General features: G+C 37.9%; 1 protein-coding gene across 3 annotated transcripts in view; it reads right to left on the bottom strand.

Moving 5' to 3' along the window:
- MAGI2 (membrane associated guanylate kinase, WW and PDZ domain containing 2) overlaps positions 1 to 19643 on the bottom strand; it is a 1132900-nt gene that overhangs the window by 260331 nt on the left and 852926 nt on the right. For all 3 annotated transcript variants that reach the window (XM_081102532.1, XM_081102533.1, XM_081102534.1), the window contains exon 7: positions 14491 to 14548. In XM_081102532.1, coding sequence (XP_080958658.1) covers positions 14491 to 14548 — 58 coding nt within the window. The remainder of the gene's footprint in view (positions 1 to 14490; positions 14549 to 19643) is intronic.

Raw genomic sequence — 19643 nt, 5'->3', positions numbered from 1 at the left:
GACTATTGTAAGTGATATATACCTGTGCATACACATCTTTCACATATAATGATATACATAGCCACGGATACAGGAATACTTTGGAGTCTGACTCCAAAGAGAATCAAAGAATTAACCAAGGACATTGAGAACAGTGAGGAATCATGAATACAACATCACCGATGTCAGGGATTATCCAGGAAAGAGGGAGACAGGAAAAGAGAGCTAATGAGGGGAGATGGACAAGGCTGGGGGCAAGACTGTAGCAGATCCTGAGTCAACAGAACATGAGAATAATTCCAATTCTATGATACCCAATTCTGTGTAATACTCAAACTCCCCAGGTTTCCAAGTCCAATAATCAGAGTGAGAATAAGTTTTTTAAAAGTCTTATTCTTGCCTACTGTGTCTTTATTACCACCCAGACCAGGAGGAAATAAAATACATAGCTATTCCTTTTATATGCTAGAAAGTAATGCAGGAGGAATCAGAAAAACAAAATTTAACAATACTTTAGATGAGTCTTAAAGAGAAAAGGACCTACTGTCTGGATGCCTAGAATCTGCACAGAACCTTTTGATGCCTGGCCACTAAGAAATGACCATGTGGCTCAGTGCGGGCAGGAGGCTCTTGTTCTTAAAAGGTAAGGACCCAGGGAAGAAAGGAAAAAGAGAAGTAGTGGGAATAGAGAACAAAAGTTCAGCAGCACCAAGGGGAAATAAAGGTGGCAACAAGTTACTTCATTGCTGTCTGTAATAGATTGCTTTTTGAGGGATAAGTACTGTTGTAGAGTTTTACATCATTAACACACTCTAAAATCATGCCATTGCTGAGGATCAGATCAGCGATTTTCAACCGGTGTGCCATGGCAGGCATAGTGGTGTGCCACAAGAAACTTGGAAACATTCCATACCTGACTATTTAGGCAGGGGCATTGACTGACTTCTTTTCCCTTAGATTGTCAAATAAGATGACAACTGCCAACACAACAATAGCTGTTCAGTGTGAATGGATTTAAATTAAACTTATTTTTGTCAGATTAGAAAAAAATATTTTTGGGTATGCCACAGAATTTACTAAGTAGTTTATGTGTGTAATGAGAGGAAAAAGGTTGAAAATTGCTGGACAAGATGACAGTTTCATTCAACTGTAATGGGGGTGTATTTTCACATAATTTTTTGTTCCTTTCCATAATACACATGCAAGGTTGGAGAATTTAGACCCCCACATTGGCTAAGTTTGTGTTTTTTATTCTAAATCTGTACATAAAGAAGATGTAAGGCATAATGTTGCATATTTCAGAAGAATGTACCATTTAGCAAACTTTTAAAGTTACATAATAGCTACTCAGATTTAAATTCTATTTAATAGATGCCACAACTCATGGAAAAAAACCCTGCAGAATGAATGTCAGCCTTAAGTACGTCAGAGGAGAGAATAAAGGGAGAATGGTGGATGGTAGGGATGGGAATTAATATTTGTTGAGCAAGTACTATGTACCTCAGCTAAATAGGCTTCATGCTTATAATTCTTCTGGTCCTCAGAAAGGGTAAGCAATTTCCTGTGGACCTCAAAGTAAGGGGCAGATGCAGGAATCAAATCCAGCTCTGTGCAGTGCCAAACCCAACAAGTTTGATTTATGTGGTTCTGACACAAATATACACTTATTTTTTAAGTGATTCTAAATTTCTTTTAGTCAGTGTTCATTGTAAAACTTTCCCATCATTGTAAATTACCTGCTGATTTTCTGAAAACAAAAATGTAAAATTATAGCACCCTGTTTGGATTATTAAATGATTTTTTTAAAGAGCCCAGTGATTATGTATATAGAAATAGGGACTGATCACGTCTCACAAGAAAAAATATATGTGTGTGGGCATGTTTTGCATTTTGTAGAAAGTGAGAAGTGAGCTAGCAATAAGAGCATGAAGTAGGCTAGCCAGGAGGCCTGGTTTAGGGTAACATGGTTTTCAAGCCAGAAGGGTCTCCTCCAAGGGTTGCCTTTCAGCTTCCCTCAGGGTTTGTCCTAACTCTAATTTTCCTGTATCCTGTCCTTGCCAATACCGGAAGTTGAACCTGCACCCTGCCTTTGGCAATTATGATAATGAAAAGATGATTCTGCACTAATATTTATGAATATGCTTAAAGTTGTACCTGAGTGAGAATGGAGGTATTAAATAACACAACCGTGCTTGTCTTGCCTCAGACTTTGAAAAGGATTTGTTAGGTCTTCCTCAGGGCCGGTGATGCAGTAAGAAATGAAAACATAGTACTTACTTAGCAAGAAATTCTTTATGTGGTAACATGGCAGAACCTCAAGTGCTGGTGGGAACTCACATAAAAGTCACCTGTAAGTGGTAGGTTAGGTCATGAGGAATAACAGAGGCCAGGGAAGCCACCTGACTCTTGCTACTCTCAATCTCAGGTGTACCTCTTGGGTTTCACCAAAGTGAAAGCCAATTACAGTGAGTCTGAGTTGTCATTCTCTAACAGCTCTGAGACCAAACCAGCATTGGGGGTTTACGCTACCAGTCTGAAGGCTCTATCAGGCACTGCCTTTGTGAAATTCCCCGAATATCTCTGAACTGCAACTGCTTCATCTATAAATATCTCATCCACGTCAGAGGACTGTTTTGAAGAGCACTCAAATATAATATGTGAAAGTTTCAAAGTAAATAAAGTATTGTATAAATGTAAGTTGGCTAACATTATTTTTATATTTGGAGTCCTGGAGGCAAGTGTATTTTAGATATGGACAGCACAAAGTCTCTTCATTTCTATCCTGGACTGCAGCTCTATTGCTACCACTTACTAGCTTGATGGCCTGGCTTCTCTAAGTTTAAGTTTCTCTGTCTGCAAAACAGGTATAATAGTATCTAAAACATTATGGTGATGATTAAATGAGTTATGTAAAATGCCTAATAGAAGGTAGCTATTATTTTTCTGGGTTGACTAATAGTTACATATTAAATCAATGCTCCCAACTAAATCACTAAGTAATACTACAGAAAAAAGACAACTATTCCTATCATTTTATATATCTGAAAATATAGTCATGTGTTTTTGATGCCTAATTAAAACGAAAGAAAGTGACAGAATAATAGCATGAGGGGACTTGGTCACCCTCCATGTGTGAGTGTTGTGCTTAATGGAAACTGGAACTATCTTTACATGATGGCCGTCTCAACAAGTGGTCCTTAATAACCTTTCAGAAACCAAACTTCTAATGGTGACTTTCTTCCAGACCAAATTAATGCCAAACTAATTTTACTGGTTTTGCCTGCAGTAGACCCAGTCAACTTCTCAGCCATAGAACAGACTATTTTCTCTTGACAATTTTAAAGTTCATCTTACTTAGCTATATTGAATTTTAATATGTGAAATTTGATAACATTTTTGTGATTCTTCCATTTTCACTATATAATTAGCTGAGTCGGTTATAATGTAACTTCACCTAGATAAGTATGAAATTTGTTAAATACTAGTAATAAATAATGATTAATAATGTGACTTTGTATTACAGAAAAAATGGGAAAGCAATATCCCTTCAAATATATTCAGCTGTGACAGTGGTGAAAAATACAGTAGTTCTTACCTTGACCTTTGGTTTATAAGCTTATCTTTATCTTTCTGCCCTTTCAATGATAATCTTAACATCAGTCTCCTGTCTATAGGAACCAAATACATTTTTATTTTTTTCCACAGCTTTGTAAGGAGATTCTGCTATAATAATCCACCCTTCCATAACATGTGTATGATTGGATTGTTCTGATCATTAAAATATAATAAAAGAATGGTAGTGGACAGGGGTGGGCAAAGGTAGGTTTACAGTTAATACAATACAGTAATTATACAATAATAAATAAATAAATAAACAAATAAATAACAATACAAGAATAAACTCTTGTTTTGTGTACTCACAACTATAAACCTACTGTTGCTCACCCCTGTATGTTATTGTTTAGCCAAATAAAAAGTATTTTAAGTATTCTTTGATCAGCCATCATAATGAGAAAGTTAATGAGGCTGAATACAGGAAAACAGCCACATTTATTCTCATTAACACAAGGTATAGTGGATGTTCCTTGAACTGGAAGAGACCTCATCAATCACCTAATCCAAACTACTCATTTAACAGATAAAAGCCAGGGAAGCTAAGTGTAATCTTGTACCAGCCTGTAAATTCAAAATCATGGATGCAAGCTAGGACAAACTATTAACATCATGTTCTGTGACAGACACAAAAATTCTGAAGAACGTTATCTGCATACTTAAAAAGAGGTGAAACTATATATATTGTTCTCATGTGGGGGAGGAGGGTATTACATTTTGCCTGATCAGGTGACCATCCTGTTTTGTTTAATAGTAGGGTGCCCAAAGAATGACACCAACCTGCCGTTTCCTTATTTTGATGCAGTTCCCTTATTCCTCCAACAATATGAACATTTCTCTGAGCTGAATGTGATTCCAGTTAGGTATCTATTAAAGATCAAAAAGACTAAATGCCTGCCAACTACTTTGATTCCGGAAAGAATTTTTTTTCCAACACCAAAGGAAAAGAAATGGCTGTGTTTTTTCAGTATGCTAGTCTCCAACACTGTACGCTCTTAAGGGATTGTTAGGATAATTGTATGCAATTTTCATTTTTATGTGCTAACTTTAGAACTTAGTCTCAGTCTAAGATATGACTCCCAAGTAGGTGATGATATTGATTGGTAACATGAGATCATCTGTAGTTCACACACAAGAAACATGGCTTGTTTAATCCAAAGAGGGAATTAACAAAATACATAAGCTATCTCAGAAATGATAGCATAATAGCAATAATCTGCTTGTTATGTAACATTGTCTTGGCAAGAGGCAAACAGAATTGTCCAGTGAGAGATGGTGATAGTTTTCTCTTGGTTGCCTAGCAATGAGCTGCAGGGATGGGGTCCCCTCCTTCAGCAGGAGAGACAGCACTTCTCACAGGGCTCTAGGTCCTCTCAGCACAGGGAGAATACCCCCACAAAGGTCACATCCAGCTCAAAAGGTTGTCTGCAACCACCGTAAGCCACACTTCCCGGAGTGCAGATTGTCTGCTCCCCTTTGCAAGGCCATTTCATGTTTGCATGGCCCAGTAAAGAAGGAGCAGAAGGAGGGAGTATGGTCCTACTTTGGGAGCACACAGCACAGTGCTCCCAATTCTGACCATTCCTGCTCCTCTCCTTAATCCCTCACTTTGCTGTCTCTACCACTAGGTGCCCCTGCGCTGCGCCATATGGTGCGCTGCTGTGTTGTTTGTTTGTGTGTAACCTCCAAGAAGAGCCTGATTCAATTTGTTAGATTCATACAAGATGCTTAAAGACGAACAAACCAAAAAAGTCAGTGTTTACATTACATTCATCCTTCTTCACAGATATATTCTCAAAGAAAAGTTGATGCTAGAGTAATAATTCCCTTGTCTTTTATTACTAATTTCTAGACAAAGAAACGGATTTAGTAGAATTGTAAAAATTAGTGTATTTGTTTGTTTTCTTAACTATGTAACTCTGATGTCAAGATGAATACCTCACTTTTATTTGTAAAGTCCACCTGCAATTAAACCAATTTAAACTTGTGAGTGCCTAAAACAGTGGTTCTTAACCTTGGCTGCACATTAGAATCACCTGTTTCTTTGTTATGGGGTGGGGCCACAATATCAGTAACAAAGAAACAGAGTTTCTGGAGGATGAGGCCCAGAAATCAGGATTTTAAAAAGATTCCCAGGTGATTCTAATGTGCAGCCAAGGTTGAGAACCACTGGCCTAAAACATTCTTTATTTGGAACCAGAAGTTTTCTTACATAAGTTAGTTCATGAGATCAAACAGTAGTTAATAACAGTGTATTTAATTAAAGAGTTAAGTTTTCTTTGGTTGAAAAGATATTCAGGGGAGGGGAAGGCAACTAAAATAAAGAACAAAATTTGATCCTACTAGAATAAACCAGCAATGGTGGTGTCTCACAGCATGAAACATTATCTCTAATCTCAGGTAAAGGGTGAGTGAGCGGCATCCATCCAGGTCTTGCCTGCACAGTAGTGAAGAAAAGGAAGATTGGACATAAGACTTCATTTTGATGGAAAGGATCATCGTTTTATAATATTTGAGAGATACTGGCATAAAGAGTAAAAAGAAGCCATAAGCCTTTCTACTAATCTGTGGTTGCACAGTAGTATTAAGAAAGTAAATCAATAGCCAGTTGAAATTTGTATGATATGAGTGAGTGAGCAAACAGTACAGAGGAGATAAGTAGGAATTACCAATTACAAACTGCCAAAATGCTAACCCTATATAATAAAAGCCTAACATACTAAGTGTCTGGTCATCCAGCCGTCTGTTCAACCAATCAAAGTGTAATATCCTAATGATATGCGAAGGCCACTCAACGGCTTGCTATGACGTGCACTGACCACCAGGGTACAGATAGTCAACTGGTTGACCAGTTGCTATGACGTGCACTGACCACCAGGGGGCAGACACTTTGACTGGTAGGTTAGCTTGCTGCTGGGGTCTGGCCAATTGGGACTGAGAGAAATGGGCCAGGCATGCCCTGGAGCCCTCCTGTGGTCCCTCCCTGGCTGGCCAACCTCCTGTATCCCTCCCTGGCCCTGATCATGCACTGGTGGGGTCCCTTGGCCTGGCCTGTGCCCTCTCACAATCTAGGATCCCTCGGGGGATGTTGGAGAGGCGGTTTTGGCCTGATCCCGCAGGTATAAAAGTCTAATATGCAAATCGCCCAAACCACGGAACGACCGGTTGCTATGATGTGCACTGACCACCAGGGGCAGACGCTCAACACAGGAGCTGCCCCTGGTGATCAGTGTATTCCCACAGGGGGAGCACTGCTCAGCCAGTAGCCGGGCTCACAGCTCATGGCTGGCAGATGCAGCTGCGGTGGCGGGAGCCTCTCCTGCCTCTGTGGCAGCGCTAAGGATATCTGACTGATGGCTTAGGCCTGCTTCTCAGTGGGCCTAAGCCATCAGTCAGACATCCCTTGAGGGCTCCCAGACTGTGAGAGGGTGCAGGCCGGGCTGAGGGAACTCCCCCACCCCCGAGTGCACAAATTTTGTGCACTGGGCTTCTAGTGTAGTATAAAGAGCATGTGTGTGGAGCCAGGAGAGCTGTCACTTATGAAGCCTGACTGCTTATTTGCAAGGAATGATGCCACAAACTAAAATTGGCCTGGGTCAGCTGTAAGGGGGGTAAAATGTAAATCTAATGAATCAGTAAGAAAGAGCTAATTATCATTCAGTTAGAGATAAGAGCACCTATATTATTTTGACATGCTCCTTTTGTTCGACTGTGAATTTAATTGAGTTGTGCTTGTTTAACAGATATGAGAAAATACTTTGTAAAGTATAAACATGTTATCTATATATATAAAAGCCCAGTGACCGAACAATGGAGTGACTGGAATGAACGGGATGACCAGAATGACCGGTCGCTATGATGCACACTGCAGTGGCCAACTGACCTGATCTGGGCCCTGATCGGCGCCCCCACAACCTCCTGTGGCCCCTCCCCCAGCCAGCCCCACCCCCAATTGGGCCCCCCATCCCAATTGGGGGTGGGGCCAGCCGGCCAACTGCCCGTGGCCACTCCCTGCTGGCCAGCTAACTTCCTGGGGTCCCTCCCTCCGATAGGCCTCAATTGCCAGCCAGGCTGAGGGACCCCACCCATGCACGAATTTGTGCACCAGGCCTCTAGTATTAATATAAAAACATAGCTACTCTATTGAAAGGTCCTTCTTAGCTATATCTGGCATTAGGCAGCTTCATCCTTACTCACTGTGCATGATTGTCAATTGGGATGAGGGATGGGAAAGCACAGTGCAAGTGAAATAGTGCCTCAAGATTTACCATTCCTGCTACTATCATCACAAATCCCCAGGTGCATTAGATGATACATAGGATAGATAATTATGACAAAAATAACTTCCTTAGGAATTACCCTGAAACCTCCCCTCTGTGGTAGGTGACTGCAGAGACAACACCCTCTGCAGTCCTTGCTTTATCTCTTATATTGGGCTTATGCAATTATCACTAATTCTAAAGAAACATTATTCTTTATTCAATATGGTACACTCTGAACATGACAGTAAGTAAATGTTTCCTACAAGTCAAATATTTTTCTTAGAATTGTTCATTTGGTGGGGGCTGCTGTAATCATGAAAGAGCTGGAAAAGCAGTAATGCCTCAAGGAAAGGTCTTATCCATGTCATTGGGACAAACAAGAAAAAATAACTGGCATTTAATGGAGTACTAACTACATACCCGAGTAAAGTGCTAAACACCACCTGTGGAATGAGACTGTCTAGGTCCAAATTCTACCTCCATCATTTAGAATTTGTAAAAATTTCCATACCTCAGTTTCCTTATCTATGAAATGGTGATAATAATACAAACTTCATAGGTTTTAATGTGAGGGTTAAATGAGCTAGAACATGTTAAGCATTTAGAATACTCCTTGGCACATAATATCCCTTAACCTCTCATCTTCCTTCTCCTTCTCAGTAACCTGTCTGCTCTGAATCTCACAGCTGGGAAGCTGTGGGGCTGACATACAATGAAACTGCAGCCCATACTCTTGGACACTGATAACAACTGATACGACCAAATGCTGTTTACAGAATTTAGAGCTCGCCTTAGCACAGAAAGTCACTGAGCAACTTCACCAACAATGCCACTTCAGTTTAGCATCTTCTATTACATAAACTTGTGGGGAGGAAATTGGGGCAGGGGAGAAATTCTTTGTTAAATAACCTATATATATATATAAAAGCCTAATATGCAAATTGTCCCCTTGGGAGTTCGACCGGGAGAGCAGAGGTTCGATCACTCGCTATGACATGTGCTGACCACCAGGGGGTGGCGTGGAATATGGCGGGCAACCAGCAGCGGTGGCAGGGCTCTGAGGGAGCGAGGGAAGGAGGAGGCGGGAGGCCTAAGGACCCTACCCGTGCACTAATTTTGTGCACCAAGCCTCTAGTTTAAATAGCATCAAAAAAAGTTTGCTAGTCTTTGAAGATTGAAAGGAAAAACTAAAAATTTGAAAAATTAACTTTCAGTATAGAAAAAACTCTCTAAGAACAGCCGAAAAATTAAAAGGCTATCCTTTTCTGTTTATTTCTAAGTGGAAATGTTTTACAGTTGTGACTTAAAAAATTATAAAGTTAGACAGTTTTTTCTTGGAAAATTTAGAAAATCTCTCAAAGGCATAGGAAGAGAAACATTCTTAAGACACAATGTTGAATTAAATCCTCTCTAACCACTTTCCAATTTGCTACCTCATGACGAATACTTACTATTAATCATGAAGTGGATATGATTTTCCTTTTACATTTAATGCTACATTGAAGATAGTTTGCAGTGTTTTTCAGACTTGCTGGAATTGCACACAAATAGTGTTGTATAGTAGCAGATGTGTGACATCACACGAAAAACCTGTAAAACTTTTACATGAAAGCCACATCTGCCGGTCTCCACTATCGTTTTAACTGTGGTGGCACGGTCTGCCTCCCCGTCTGTGCCAGAGGAGGCAGCATTGCATGAAAGCTGTTCCAGGAAACTGTATCTTCGGGACCAGCTAGTTAAGCAAATTGTGTAGCTGCCGTTGAAACCCACATGTACCCAGCAGACATAATTTCACAAAAGGGGAGGGGAAACGACTTTTGTACAAAAGTCACAGCTGTTCAACGCTACATTTTGCAGGATTTTTTTTTTTTTTTTCATTAAAACATTTTCCCTTCCTGTATGAGCAGTGACAGTTACATTTCTGGGTAGCAACTGAGGACATTTTAAGATGTTGCTAAGTGCTGTACTATCGTGGGTTTGGTGTCTGTCAGGAAAAATTGGGCTAACGTCTCTTTGCTGGTACATGGAGTAGAAACTTGGTCCATCTGCTCTGTCTGTAAATGAAATAAGAGAAGATGTAAATGAAACAGATGAGTAGGGGCCATTGTTCTCTAACATACAGAGCTGTGAGGATGCTGCTACCGATCCAAATGAGTGTTGATATTCTTACGTTAAGGTCCACATGATGGACTCCACCTTGTTCAAATCTTGCAAATCTTGCTCCCAGTGGCCAAGCTGTCCAGAGCCCTCGGAAGTAGTAGGCAGCAGAGCTGACGGCTCAGAATGCTTGGGTCAGAAGCTGGTCTCACAGGCTGTGCACAGCACGACTGCCCATTGCTGGACATCCCGCTGAGACACGTATTCGATGGGAGCCAGAGAGGAGACTTTCCCCAGTGATTCCTCATTCTTCTCCAGTAATGAGCCTGAGGCTTGTTTGCACCATGATGGATCATGAACATTAAATTTTGGGGAGGCATTTTGAGCAGAGGTTGGAATCTGGGCTCTACAGTCAGACTGCCTGGGTGTAAACTAAGACCATTCCTATCTGTACTGTGTGATACTGGGTGAGTTCCTTAACTTCTTCAGCCAGTTTGCTCACTGTACACTTAGGACAATTTACCTCCCCATCACTAGAGAAAGGATGATAAATAACTGTGGTAAAGATACTTGAGCACCAGCCCAGTTCCTGGCACATACTTGGTATACAGTAAATGTTAACTATTTTGGTGCTATGATGAAGAGGATACCTTTTCTGACTTTTAAATATATTAAACCTGCAACTTTAACATTGACTTTGCCCAGGACAGAATTATGGCTCAGGAAGGTAAAGTCAGGAATAGTGGTTGAAAGCTATTCAATCTAGGTTCTTCAGTTTCAAGTTGTATAAACACTTTCCTGCTATTGATTGCTGGAGTTCCTATCTGCCAGGCTGGGGCTGACAGGAAAATAAGTGTCCATGCAACTGCGCCAGAGGCACAGACAGATTCCAACCTGACGTGCCCTGCCGGTGACAAAGAGCCCCCTCTGCGACTTCTCCCAGTTGTCAGTCCATTGAAGAGAGTGACTGACCTCCAAGCTGGACTTCTAATGTCCTTGCACAGGCTTTACTGTCACTGGGTGGGGGGTGAAATGTTTTTCATATTTTGTAACTAGGACATTCAATTGCATAAATGGGGGTATAATTAAACATCAAAAATGATAGTTCTTCAGAGAATACATCATCCATCATCAATAGTATTAGGGAATCAACATTTTCTTGATTATAGGTTTATCATAAAGACAACCTTGGTTTATAAACATTATAACTAAATATATATTTTTTTTAATCCTCACTCGAGGATATTTTTCCATTGATTTTTAGAAAGAGCGGAAGGCAGAGGGAGAGACAGGGAGAAACATCGATATGAGAGAGACACATAGATTGGTTGCCTCCTGCACACACCCGAGCAGGTGTACCCTTGACCGGAATCAAACCCAGGACCCTTCAGTCCGAGGTCTGATGCTCTATCCACTGAGCAAAACCAGCCAGGGCTAACATTAACTAAATATTAAAGTTCAAATGAAAATGTATGGTTATTTAAGGTATTGAATTTAATGTTATCACTTCAGTTGTAAACTGTCTTAATCTAGGCATATTATATTTTATATTTATGATATCTACACTATAAACTTGATACAGCAACTTAAACTAGACAGTTACTGTTTTTTTCCTCTCTTTATAAGTTAACTATAAGAAATTAAACTTTTTCCAACAAAAATACTCTATGGACCAAAAGGGATAACTACAATATTCACATATCTATTCATGTAGATTTCACAAACAAAACTATTATTCAGAACCACTATACCTTGCGAAAATAACTGTCTTAGAGACGAGATTCACATTTTTGAACAATTAAAACAAGCCATGTAGACTGGCATAGTCCAATTCAAATGGACAAAGTATCTTTGTTGTGGTGTAAAATATCTCTCATTTCAAGTAATAGTATATAAAGTAAACTGAGGTATTTTAAATATTCTGATTAATTTTTTCCAAAAGATGTCTTTAAGAAATACTGGGATATAATTCTAATTAAAATTACCTTTACATTTGCATGAATGATTGATCTCAATTTTCTGCTTGGCCTGATAATGCCTACACTGGTATTGATAGTAATAGAACTGGATGCAATTTGAGGGACATTAAACTATTAGACTCACTTGTATGATGATGACCTCAGCTATTATTTGGAATCTGAAACTGTTAAATGCCAGTCTGATCTAACATAGGACATGGCTGATTAAAATATAAATAATTTCTTAATTATGGTGGTGATACCCAAAAGATGAAGTGGAGAAATGTAGAGAGATATATGATTTAAGCAAAAACAAACAAAAGGATACCATTTGAAGTATAATGATAATGAGGACAATTTTCTTTTAGAGTTATAGTCGATGTCCAATTCAATAATTAACTACAAACAAGCAGCATATCTTTACTTGAAGAACACACACCTCAATGATCAAGAAAGTAGGAAGCCTTGTTTTCTGATATATGGATGTCTCACTTCTATGACAGATAAGTAGAGCAGAGAAGAGAGGTTTGAGTTAAATATTGTTTCCCACTTTGGATGCCAGCTCAAAAGGAGTTGAGGAAGACACGGAAAAACTGAAGAATTAGAATAAGGCAAGGGTCAGAAAACTATTCTATGCAGGTCAAATTCAGCCAGCTGATTGTTTTTATAAATAAAGTTTTACTAAAACATCGCTATGCCCAGTAATTTAAGTGACATCTATGTTTGCTTTCAGGTTACAATGGTTGAATTGAGTAATTGTGACAGAGGCCATATGTCTCCCTCCACCTCCCCCTCCCCCAAATATTTGCTATCTGGCTTTTTATGGAGTTTGCCAATATCTCGATTAAGGAAAATGTTCTTATTCTCTGAATTTTGCAAGGAATTGTATTAAAGATGAGATCTGGCATGTCAGCTATCTCAGTTCCCTTTCCTCATATGAAACTGCCTTGGATTTCAGGTGTAATAGGCTTTGGCACAGTACAGTCTGCTTCAGTGAAGTGAGACAAGCTAGCATTTATTGGAAACATTTAATGCTGATAAATGCACCCAGAAACTGCAGATACATTATTATTAAAATATTTGTATACTGTAATTGGTCAGCCATGTAGTGGGACTTAGGGGTCTTAAACACTTTAAAAGTGATTTCCCTTTATTTTTGCAATTAAAGATAGCTCCGTGTATTTAATCTTACTTTTTTCATCTATTGAGCATCCACATGATATTAGATACTATGTTAGAAGGTGTGGAAAATGAGGTAAATTCTCTTTGACTGAAAATGACTGACTGTGGTATCAAAATTGGGGCTTTTCCAAATGAAAATGGTGGGTCAAAGTATTCAAGACCAGTGTTGATAAGGAAGATGCTCAAGGGCAGGGAGAACATGGGTCTTATTCATCTATACAAACCTAGTACACAGAAGGGCTTGATGCCTATTAAAAACCCAGTAACTGTTTGAATATTGTTACAAAAACAATTTAGCAATAATGCAATCAATTTATAACCCTTGCCCGGCCGGCGTGGCTCAGTGGTTGAGCATCGACTTATGAATTAGGAGGTCACAGTTCAATTCCCAGTACTGGGCTTGATCCCCAGGGTGGGGCATGTAGGGGGCAGCTGATCAATGATTCTCTCATCATTGATGTTTCTATCTTATTCTCCCTCTCCATTCCTCTCAGAAATCAGTAAAAAAAATTTATAACCCTTGACAATCTAGATTATTATTTTAAAACAGAATGTGATTGGAGAAAACAGAGTTTGATCTTGATAAATAATGTGAATGCCTTTTGTTTTCCAACCTTTGCACTTCTTGGAAAGTATACATCTCAAAAGAAAAATGTAACCTTTGTTGTTCACCCAAATAACATAAACAACATTACACAATATATAATAGAAATGTTTTCTATCAGAAAAGGGGATTCTGGAAAAATAAGTCACATATTTACCTTTTGAAAATTATGAATATTACTTGATTTCCCCCCCCCCAAAAAAAATATGTATGCAGTCTAATCCTAAATAGGGGCTTTATTTTGAATAAAAGGATTCATAGAGGGGATAACTCATATTATGCCAGAATACTTTAAGGCAATGCAACCTCCAATAATATAGAAATCCAATCTACTGAAAGAATACTATTGATTTGAAATGGGATTTTAAAAGTGAACAAATATCTAAAGTTTATTTTTTCCTTTGAATGGAAAATATGGCTGCTTCATTTAATTGTCTTTGAAATCTGGTTTAATAGAACATCTCTTCTACACCTCCGGTCAGCTCCCAACATTTTGATTGCAAAATGAAAGGCATTTACTTTGATATCTTTAATTATCACTCATTTAGAGGACAAGATGAAACACACTTTTCCAATTGGTGTTTTAAAATCTTGAGTCAAAGAAAAGGAATGACAAATTAGCCAGCTGGAAGAGGCAAGAAATAGCTAGCTAGTGCTGCTAGGTTCTTTGTGGATACTTCAAAGTAAGATGAAAGGGAAATACAGGGACTGTTAGCCACACATGCTCCATAAATGAAATACTAACACAATTTCACGACACATTAATAACAAGTTAATATCATACTTGGAGACTTACTCAACATAATAAGTGCCATATATGGGATCATCGATTTTTTCCCAGCCATATGGAAGCTCTGAAAAATAAAAAGTTATTTCTTTTAGTAAATAAGTAACATACATCACCATTTCTAATAAAAAGTAATATAATTTAACTGTTCGTGAATTGCAGAAATAATCTACCAAAGTGGAATAAAGCATTCAGAGTCAGCACCAAATTTCAGACACATATTTTAGGAACTATTAGAAGCACCGACTTGAAAATTGGCAGTTAAAACACAGAGCTCTCTTCTCTGCAGATGTACTGCTGCGTCTAGCTGTTTATCCCACGCCAAGCAGTAGGATGGCACGTCCTCATGCTATCACCTCTAAGGCAATAAAGAAGGCACACTGCTTTCCTGAAAGGGCATACGGCTTTCTTATTTATGTGTATTGTTAAAAGGATAGTTTCAGAATAAAGACCATATTTTGAAAATATATTTCTGAAGATAGCAAATATTTTTTTCTGGTGAATGTAACACAGACATTATAAATTCTCAATAGATATCCCACTAGTCAAGATGGTTAGCTTGCTGTTCTCTCCACATGGGTCAGATTTTGAGTACTGCCAATATACTTTTGGGCATATTTTCATAAAGTCTAAAATTCTACACACATTTTCCTTGGCAATATGGTTCATATTTCCAATTCTCCATGGGTAATTTTAAGTCACATATATTTAAAATAGCAACAATGCCCTAAATGCTACTATAGGCAAAAGCAGGCTCTTTGAAAACCAGGCTTTGCTTCATGATACACGGAGCCTTTATAATTATTAATATGTAATACATATTGACTGCAAAGTATAGTTATGAAAAAACTAGAATCACTTGCAATCCCTCCATCGAGGATAACCACCATTAATATTTTGATGAATATTCTTTATACATGCAAATACTATTTTTAAGAAAGTAAATCCTAGAGTACATATTATTTTTATAGCCTACTTCTATTAAACAAACTATCAAGGGCATCTTTCAACATAAATGAATGTTACTTAACAACATCACTTTTAAAGTGGCAGTCTCATAGTCTGTGGTATGGCCAGTCTTCGTAATCCAGTGGCCTTCTATTGTTGAACAATGGAACTTTCCAGTCTTTACCTATTACATATCATCTGTGTTGGATTTATTAAAACTTCAATCTGTCATCACTTTCCTAGTAATTTAGCAATGATAAATTCCCAGAGATAGGATTTGGGATTAAAGGGCATGTACTCTTTGATGGCTTTTGATATACAGCCAGATTACTACCTTCGCACTCACAAAAGAGAACCGATTTATCATCTCACTGAGTGACTTTGTTTCTCTGTGACATCAAATTAAACACAGGTACGTAATTCCCCATCCAAAACTTTTAGGGACAGAGATAGGTTTTGAAATTCAGTATTTCTCCAATTTTAGAAAGTTAACATGATGCAAATGATTTCTAATTTATAGCACTCCAAGCAGAGTCTGGGAAGCACTTTATAATCAAAACATGAGTAATTTGTACAGCCAAAATTACATGATTTACACTAGGAGGCATAAATGACTACTTCATATCAGTTTGCACTGGTTTGCTGTCATTGTGTCCAGATTAGGTTCTGTTTTGCTGCCAAATAAGTTACAAAAAGCAGTTTTTCGTGCTTTTGAATTCTAGACATGCAGATAAAGAATTATGTGTCATTATTTTGAAAATCAATCAAATTATTTTTTTAAATGGCAGCTCATAGCTGTTTTAAATTACCTTTCTTGGATTTCTCGTTAGTTTGAACATTTTTCATTTGTCCATCTTTGGACAATTATTTTTTTCTTTTGTGCATTTCTCATTAATTTTTATTCATAAGAGCTCTTTACTTATTAAGGATACTAATTCTTTACCACATAGGTTGCACATATGTTAAAAGTTTGTTTAAATTTTAATTTTTCTGAACATTTCTTTTAACATATAGAAGTTTGGTAAGTTTTTCATTGTTTTCCTCGATGGTTTTATCATTGGAGCTTAGCTTAAATACTGAAGAAATTTTTCTAGTGTTTCTTTTTTTTTTTAAAAAAAGTCTAGATTATGACTTTGTTTAATAATTCTTAGGTTAGTTATATCTTAATAAAATCAAAACACCAAGTTGTGGAGTACCTTATGAAACTTTTCTTTCAAAATGATAATGAGAGCAAACTTTTGCTGGGTATTTATCATGGTTCAGGTACTGATGAGTTTCCATGTACTAAATCATTTTACCCTAACAACAGCTCAGAATTTAAAATGCCTGTACTCTGGTTCCAGCAATTTTACCCAACTTAGATATCAATTTAGACACTGTGTTTAACACAGTATAAATAACACTTAATTAAGATTAAGTAGAATAATTTTCCAGATGGTTTTCACTAAATCCTTCAAGCTACTGGAGAATCTGGCTATGAAAATGAAGAATCCATTTGACAAATACTTATTGGGTGCCTTTTACAAGCAGTGAAGTGCCTTTTACTTAAGTAAAAGAATATATAGAACACAGCAATCAATATTATGGATATTTGTTATTAATATGGATGAATATACAGATTCATATTTAAATAAGTTTAATATAATTTCATGAATGCAATACAAAATATCATATTCAATATAGAATAAAAGCCTAATATGGCCAATTTTATGGATACTAGTCTTACTTCTTAATGGCATTGTTACATGGAAGCATTTAATAGTCCAATTTTTAAAATTATCTTTTATAATATCAACTATTTCTTCATGTATTATCTTTGGCTCTTTCTTGAGTAAATTACTAATTCTAAGCATTGTATTCTGGAAGTACAGATTTCATTGTTTCTTTATCTTTGTAGATTTATAGCACCAAAGGTTCTGCCAACATGTACTTACCCTTTCCTCTTGCCATCATGAAGTATTCATCAGAATTTAGAGAGAATGTATTTTCTTTTTTAATATATCAATATTTTATGTTTGTTTGCCTGCTTGTTTCATATTTCCAAAATGAACTGTTAATTTGTGCCTCCCCATATTATATGTTATAAACACTTGTACTTTAAAATAAACTATTAGTGGTCCTTAACTTAAATTTTGAGACAAAATGATACACTATAACTCCAATCATCTGTTCCAAAGGGCTGCCATTTATTTCATTTTAAATATTTGCAAGGGATTGATAGATGAATGTTACAAAAAACAAGTAACACATACATACATTACTTCATTTGTAATTGTGGTAGAATGGGTATAAAAATCTATAGCCAATATTTTAATAGCTTTGTGTATTTATTATACACTAGAGGTCTGGTGCACGAAATTCGTGCATGGGAGGTATCCCTCAACCTGGCCTGCACCCTCTCCAATTCGGGACCCCTTGGGGGATGTCCGACTGCCCATTTAAGCCCAATCCCATAGAGATCGGGCCTAAACCAGCAGTCAAACATCCTTTTCACAATCTAGGACCTCTGGCTCCTAACCGCTAACCTGCCTGCCAGCCTGATCCCCTTAACCACTCAGATATTTACGTTACAATTCATAACAGTCGCAACATTACATTTATGAAGTAGCAACGGAAATAATTTTATGGTTGGGTCACAACATGAGGAACTGTATTTAAAGGGCCAGAAGGTTGAGAACCACTGCAACTGCTCTCCCCTGCCGGCCTGATCGCCCTAACTGCTCTCCCCTGCCAGCCTGATTTCCCTAACTGCTCTCCCCTGCTGGCCTGATTGCCCCTAACCACCCTCACCTGCTGGCCTGATCGCCCCTAACGACCCTCCCCTGCCAGCCTAACCACCCCAACAGCCTCTTCCTTGGCCCCCATCACCATGGCTTTGTCCGGAAGGAAGACCAGACGAACGGAAAATGTCTGGTCTATCCAGTCTAATTAGCATATTACCCTTTTATTAGTATAGATGCATGTGCATTTATATGTATGTATATTCATATATATGAACATGTATGTGTGTATATGTACGTGTTCACCTGCATGTGCATGCGCAAGGGTGTTTGTGTGTATTCCCTTTAATGACATTTTTCCTGAGCAGCAAAGAAAGGTCTAGGCTAGAATGGTAATTAAAAAAACACACATTTTTCTTCACTCTTAAAAAGACAAGTCAGAAAATAAACTTTTAAAGATTCTAAACTGGAATATATGTACTCTTAGATAATGAAAATTTGAGAATAATCTTTCACTGTGAAAAGGGAGCTATTTGGACTTGGAGTTAAGTTTCAAAAATCAATTGCTTCTTTTTAAAATAAAGCTAATACATGGAAAAGAATTTTCCAGTTTTTGACTGTTTGCTTCATCAGACAAGCATGTAGTTTGGAGCTCTGAGGTCCTGGGTCACTTAGAACACTTTATTTAACAATACCTGACAAATTTACAGATGATTAAGGTCACACGGATGAAAGAATAACATATACTATGCAAAGGGAAAAATAAACACTCGAGATCAGCAGGGTTAATGCTGCATTAAGAACTGTTTAATTGGGATTGTTTTCAGGCCATGGGAACCATGGAGCAAATTCAATGATTAGGTATTCCTACAGTGATCCCTTCTGCAGAAGTCGGTGTAACCATCTAGATTAATTTGTAGTCAGTCATATAAGCTTTGTAAGAATGCAATAGAATCAAAAGATTCAGTAGGCATTCTGTTCGGCCAGGATTCTGCCACAGCTACTATGGTATATTTTGTACTTAGCTTCTCTTTCAAAATTTTATTTATTTGTTTGTTTGTTAGGTTCACTTTCATTGCAGGAAATAGAGACTCCTTTATGCTAACTCACACAAACAAAACCAAGCAGTTTTTAGGCTGCAACTGGAAAACTTGTAGAAGATAGGTCAGTATTTCTTATGGAAATGGGACCCAAATAAAGCTGTAAGGAACCTGGGATGCACTAACTCAGGATATTTCAGAAAGTCCCTTCTGTCTGTCCTACTTTGTCTTTTAAACTATGTCCTTTATCTCTGTGTCTGTGTTTCTTTCTCTTTTACTAGCTGGCTACCTATGTTGCTCAACTTGAATATGTCCTGCAGTGTCTACCCTGAACTTGACTCTATGTTGCTTTTTGAAAAAATATGTTTTTAGAGAGAAGAAGGGAGAGGGAGAATGAAGACAGAGACAGAAACATTGAGGTGAGAGCAGAACATCGATTGGCTGCCTCCTGCAT

Source organism: Myotis nattereri, assembly GCF_964212035.1.
Source record: "Myotis nattereri genome assembly, chromosome: 11".
NCBI lineage: Eukaryota > Metazoa > Chordata > Mammalia > Chiroptera > Vespertilionidae > Myotis > Myotis nattereri.
The sequence above is the reverse complement of the archived record's forward strand: the minus strand, read 5'-3'. Positions and strand labels throughout refer to the sequence as shown.